Source organism: Platichthys flesus, chromosome 4 (genome assembly GCF_949316205.1).
Source record: "Platichthys flesus chromosome 4, fPlaFle2.1, whole genome shotgun sequence".
NCBI lineage: Eukaryota > Metazoa > Chordata > Actinopteri > Pleuronectiformes > Pleuronectidae > Platichthys > Platichthys flesus.
In genome coordinates, this window is record NC_084948.1 from 18207592 (window position 1) to 18213721 (window position 6130).

Sequence of the window (6130 nt, forward strand, 5' to 3'; positions counted from 1 at the left end):
TGAAAGTAATCAGTATTAAATTATAAAGAAATATTAAAACACACACTAGAGGCCGATGCAAGCATTTTACAGACATATCAGCGATGATGGCTTTTATGGGTTAGGGCATTTCATCTTTTACGGTTGATTATTGATTTGTATTTTATATTTCTGGCTATTGGCTTTTTACATATTCATATCTACATATATAAACACAGGGGCTTCACAGAGGTGTTGTACCTGATCTCTCACAGTTTGGGGGTCACAGCCTCTGATGTTCCTACTACCACTGGGATCAAATTGCATATCATCCTCCACATATGTTCTATCTGTTCTGTCAGACCTTGGTACTTCTCAATCTTCTCATGCTCATTTTCCCTGATGTTACTATCCACTAGGATTTCCACATCTATCACTAATATATATATATAATATATATATATGTAAAGTTTGGGTTTGATGTGTGGCAGTTGGATCACTCTTAATGTAATGGAACAAAAGGATGGAGACGGATCACTTTCCTCTTCTTCCAACTTCTCATCTACATCAGCAATAAACACTTCCTGCTTCTCAATCTCATGTCACTGAACTAACAAATAAGAAGGCAAAAAGGCCTCAGACTCAGGTGACTGTGAAAGAACACCTACTGTTCTTGTGTTCTTGATGTAGATATTTAAATATGTAAATAATGAATGTGTAAACATAAATATGTAAATAACTTCCTGGTAAACATTATAAAAAGAGCATTTTAGTAAATTAACCAACATAACTTTCAACTTGTATATAACGTATTATTGTGAATATTATATTGAGAAGTTTCAGATAATACAAGAGGCTCCTCTCATTCTCTTTGTACAGTATTTCTATCTGAAAGATACTGGCGTCACTTTCAGGCTCAACCTGAGATAAATTAGCCAATCAGAGGCCAGTATGAAGCTGTCAGCTGACCTGGATCATGTCAGACGCCAGGTGTTGTAACTACGTGTGTGAAGCTGCTCATGGCTGATCTGCTCAGTGAGGGGAGCGGCAGCAGTTAACATCTGTAAACCATAGACTGTCTGCTGTAAACATGGAGCACCCAGAGGAGACAGACACCCTGGTATACACTCACACAAACACACACACACACACACACACACACACACACACTCACTCACTCAATCCTGCTTCCACAAAGTCACCTAAATCCATTTCACCTCTCGTGCCTCACCTGCAGACGGACAGGATGCCGCTGGACGCCGGAGACACCGGGTACGGCAGCGTGGTGGGCCCCGGCCTGTCGGGCGGGGTGGGCGGCTCGGAGGCGGCGCCGCTGCTCATCCCGGAGCCGGAGCCGGCGGTGCGGTGGCGGCCGCTGAGCAAGGCGGAGCTGGAGGCCGTAGCAGGAGGCCCCTGGTGGAGGAGGCTGCGCAGCTACCTGGTGGTACTGTTCTGGATGGCCTGGCTCGCCATGCTGGCCACCTCCATCGCCATCATTGTGACGAGTCCCCGGCCCGTGGCCACTCCGCTGCGGTGGTGGCAGAAGAGTCTGTTCCACCAGCTGCAGCCCAACATGGAGGCGGAGCGGTCAGAGGGCATCAACGGTGAGGAGACCAGGCCTAAAAAACACAAACTTTATTTACAATAAAAAAAGATTTCAATACAAAGACAGGATATGACACCACACACCAATATATAAAATATACACATAGTTTGGTTTAGCTTTAATTCAGACTTATATATTCATTAAAAGAAATAATAAAATGTATAAATTACTATTCAAACCCAATTCATTAGTCCAATCTAATATTTAGACCTTCAACATTTAGACTTTTGTTCAAGTGTCTCCAACAACACGATTACTCTTTTAGAGTTGGTTAATTGAAAAAAAATGTTTATATATATATATATATATATATATATATATGATCTAAATCTCGTTCTAATTTACTTAGAACGAGATTAAAAAAATCACTAAAATGGTGGTCTTGCATTCATCAATTTGGATCTTTGTGTTTACCATTTTTCCACAATTTGAGGAAATATTTTAACCATAAAAAAACTTTATTTTAGATTTTACTTTTGCTTTAGCTCCAAGCTGCTACATTTCTTACATATTGAAGATTCAATAGGTTTGTCTGGCCTGGCATGTTGGAGGCATGTCGATTTCTCCAGATAAACAGTATCATACATTCATGTCTTTTCAGAAAAACTTTATAGGCTGCAAGATACATTTGTTTTGACCATTCTTGTAAACTTTGGCTATAAAGATAATTGGAGAATACTTAATTTTCTGTTTTGCAATCTGTAAATTTGACCCCAACTCTTTGGCTTCAATTTTGGAGTTGTCAAGGCTTTTTGGGGCCTAGTGAGAATTCCCCAATCCCGTTTGCTCTGTAATGTTGCCAGTTTATAAACACTTATTAGTGGAGAGTCAGGCTGACCTCGTAAGACAACATCCATTCTGGCAGAAATGGGAATTTCACAACGGCCAACCAGTTCCCGATAGCTGTAAGAAAACTTACTTCAGGGCCAAAGTCTTTCACACTTCAGATGGACCAGTCAGCAGAAGATCCCTATCACACAGAAAAGTGATCTCTTAACACAGAATTGCAACAAATTATTAAAAAAGCACTGATTTGTGAGAGGAAATGACCGGCTTGTGTTTCTTGACATCAGATCTGCAGAACTATGTGCGTGTGAATGTTTGCTTATGAGGTTGGCCGTGTGATACGCTGGGGACCTGCAGGATGTTTCTCGCCCGATGTCAGCAGGGATTGGCTCCAGCCCCCCCCCCCCCCCATGACCCTTAACAGATGAGCGATATAGATAATTGAATGGATACATGTGTAAATATCACTAACTTTGTAATGTCTTCTGTCTCAAGCACTGTGTGAGCAGCTTCCTTACTTCAAGTCCCTGGGTATAGGGGCTCTAATCCTGGAGGGCCTGTTCCATAAAGAGCCGTCTCCTTTAAACGTCACTGCGAGCGGTGGAAGTTTAGGGACCTTGCCTCAGATCCAACATCTTCTCGCAGAGAGCAACAAAGCAGGTGAGCAAAGTGACTGCCTGCGTATGTCCACTCTGAGGTTTTTCCTGCCTGATTTGATGATTCATGTTTTTATACTGAATTTGCAGGTCTCAAAGTGGTGTTAGATTTCTGTAAACTGGATCTATATGCAGCAGGAAATAAACCAACAAACCTCTCAGCCCCAGTCGAGGTGAAACCCGCTCTCGGCTCAGGTTACTATTCATGTGAAGTTCTCAGATATGCTCGATTTCTCAAACATGACCTTATTATTTCCACAGAATTCACTGCAGTTCTGGTTGGAGCAGGGTGTGGCAGGATTTGCCATCTGTGATACAGATGCAGCATATTCGGAAAAGGTCGACTGATGGTTGATTAATGTTTTTGAATTTCCATTTAAGCAGCAGCATTTCCAATAAAATATTGACCTTTCAGATTCTGCTGGAGTGGAGAGGTCTCTTCAGGGAGTTTAGCACTCAGGAGGAGGAGGAGAGGTATTGTGTGTGTGTCCGTGTGTGTGCAGATGTGGAGCGATGCGTAGTCCTTAAATAACGAGGTCATTGAAAGTGTGCGTCTCTTCAGGATTGTGGTGGTGAAACAAACGCAAGACTTCCTGCCATCTCTGAGAAACACGACACTGGTTGATGTGGTCATGAGGTCAATTCTGCCAACGTCACCACAGCCACTGTCTGCACAGGAAGTAGCCAACGCTATAGAGACACACCTGCTAACGAGAGAACAGGAAACATGGCCGAGCTGGACAGTAAGAGACATGCACTCTACAGTCAGTGGGCAGTTAATTAGGTACACCTAGCTGAAACTAGATAGATAGATTACTTTATTCATCCCCGAAGGGAAATTAAGTTGTCATTGCAGCCGGTACATTTGAATACAATAAAATACAATATTTGCAGTACAACAGTCTAACGTTGAACTGCCTGTAAGAAACTTATAAAAGTTTCGTGATCGTCTTTATCGTTATAGTTTTAATTGAATCACATATATAATTCCATTGTCCTTTTGGTTTAGACATAGTGTTATTATTAAATTGTGTTTCTGCAGATCGGAGGTGAAGGGCCTCGTGAGCTAAAGAAATTACTGCTGGTGTTGATGATGACTCTGCCAGGATCTCCCACAATCCAGTATGATGAGGACATCGACCAAACACAGGTAAACAAACAGACCAACAGACACCATTTTAAAAGTTGCTGATACCTAATAAAAGCTTTCTGCCACAGAATGCGTCTCTGAACATTGGCTCATCACATGGACAGAAGAATGAACCATCAGACACCCATGCAGTGAGTAATAAAACCAGCGTTCCCTCTACAAATACATCTAGGTCTTATCCGCTGTGACTTGTTAAACAAATGAGTCATGGAAAGCTGCACTTGGAGAAACAAAGGATCCCTTGAGTTAATATTTAACTTTCTGACACCATCCCTCTCTCAGGACAAGGAGAAGGCGAGGCGTGCTGCCGTGGCTCTTTTTACTTCCCTCAGTAGCTCCAGAGCCAGAGAGGAAGCTCTTCTGTACGGCAGCTTCACCTTCCTCCCCTTCAACACTTCCACCAACTCTTTCTCCTCATCCTCCTCCAACTCCACTCTCGCCTCTCCTTCATCTCCCACCACCCTGGCCTTCCTGCGATCCTGGGGCTGCGTCCACTTCCTCGTTCTGCTCAACCTCGGGCCTGAGATCCACGCTCTGGATCCGGCCTGGGCCCCGAGTCTGCCCGAGGCCGGAGTGTTTGTGTCCAGCACAGGAATGGACCGCCTGGGGTCGATATCGCTCTCCACGCTGGAACTGCAGCCCCACGAGGCCATCGTCATCAAACTGTTTGAGTCAGGAAGTTACTCGTAAATCTCTGTCAGATATGTGGAGATATCAGTGCTGCAAATAAAATATTGAACTTGTATTCTGTGTTTCGCATTATTTCTTATTTTCACAGCATTGGTCCAATTTGTGCTGACCAGTTTGTGTGGCACATAAGTAACGACAAAGTGTGAACTCGAGAGGTAATAATAATTTACTCAGAGTAATCATACAAGTTTTGTAATCCCAGAGAAAATCTGAAATGGTTAATTTATAACAATAATAACCAGCATGTTTTTTTGGTATAGCTCATCTTGAAAAGGATTCAAACTGTTTCCCAAATGTAAAACAGCAGAATTAAACAAAACTTTAATTTGTCATTAAATGTCATTGAAACGCATCAACAATCAACCGGGATGATTAAGGCTTTCTTTAAACAAAAACTATTTAAGAGGGACTTTTAAAGCAGTGACAGATGTAGCTGATCTCAAATGCTAAGTCTTTCCAGCAGCTGGAACTGCAAACGCACGACAGCCTCCGGTCTCCAGTCTCCAATTAGGCTCTGGGAACTACCAGCAGACGATCAGCTGGTCTGAGATGGTGTGCCGCATCACAGGGTGTCAAGAAATCTTTGATGTACACATGGGCTTGGTTGTGTAAAGCTTTAAAAGTCGTCTTCGTAACTAAATATTAACATGTGACCTGTGTGATGAAGTGAAAACCCTCTGCAGTGGCACCACAATCACTCACTTGGGACAGTTCTCCCTTTTCTGCAAATTAAACTTTGCAGTGATTTACAGAGCCTTAAAAAAATCCTTTCTGACACTTTATTTTGAAGGACAAGATATAAATAAAGTCACAAGATCTATAAAGTATAAATCAATAAATGCTGAGATAACTTAAATGAATAGAAAAAATAAAAGCATGTGATGGAAAATACATTTTATATTTCTGTATTTATTATAAGAAAAGGTTGAGTACCTCATTCTCTTAAGAGTGATTACCTGTGGTTTAACTTAGTCGGTGTACACTGGTTAACCACAGAGTGGCGCTACAGCAATGGTCTCTGCTCTGTTGCTCTGACAAGACCTTGACTTTATATGAGAATAGGATTTCAATATTTAATTAACAAACTTTAAATTTAACCAACAAATCAATACAAATACATACAAATATACTGTTTACATAAGCTGTCATCATTCGGCTCTTGAATTTATTATTACCAACATTACTCGTCATTTGTAATTGAATAGATCCATATCTCCTAAACAAACATGCAATTTGAATTGTAAATATTTACCTGTATTAACACTTAGGCTGTCTACTGCCATG

General features: G+C 41.6%; 1 protein-coding gene across 1 annotated transcript; it reads left to right on the forward strand.

The window, feature by feature from the left end:
- The first annotated feature begins 928 nt into the window (after nucleotides 1-928).
- si:dkey-202g17.3 (amino acid transporter heavy chain SLC3A2) lies at nucleotides 929-4899 on the forward strand. Its single transcript, XM_062385110.1, has 10 exons — nucleotides 929-1078; nucleotides 1196-1562; nucleotides 2846-3010; nucleotides 3097-3179; nucleotides 3268-3345; nucleotides 3422-3480; nucleotides 3569-3749; nucleotides 4049-4156; nucleotides 4225-4287; nucleotides 4439-4899. The coding sequence occupies exons 1-10, from the start codon at nucleotides 1049-1051 to the stop codon at nucleotides 4844-4846; spliced, it is 1542 nt and encodes a 513-aa protein (XP_062241094.1). The 5' UTR covers nucleotides 929-1048; the 3' UTR covers nucleotides 4847-4899.
- The last annotated feature ends 1231 nt before the right edge of the window (nucleotides 4900-6130 follow it).

Bases quoted from the DNA above. Each gene is read 5' to 3' on its own strand.
- si:dkey-202g17.3 (XM_062385110.1), top strand. From the start codon at position 1,049: ATGGAGCACCCAGAGGAGACAGACACCCTG. The intron at 3,346-3,421 runs GTCGACTGATGG...TTGACCTTTCAG, and splicing joins ATGCAGCATATTCGGAAAAG to ATTCTGCTGGAGTGGAGAGG. The intron at 4,157-4,224 runs GTAAACAAACAG...TTTCTGCCACAG, and splicing joins AGGACATCGACCAAACACAG to AATGCGTCTCTGAACATTGG.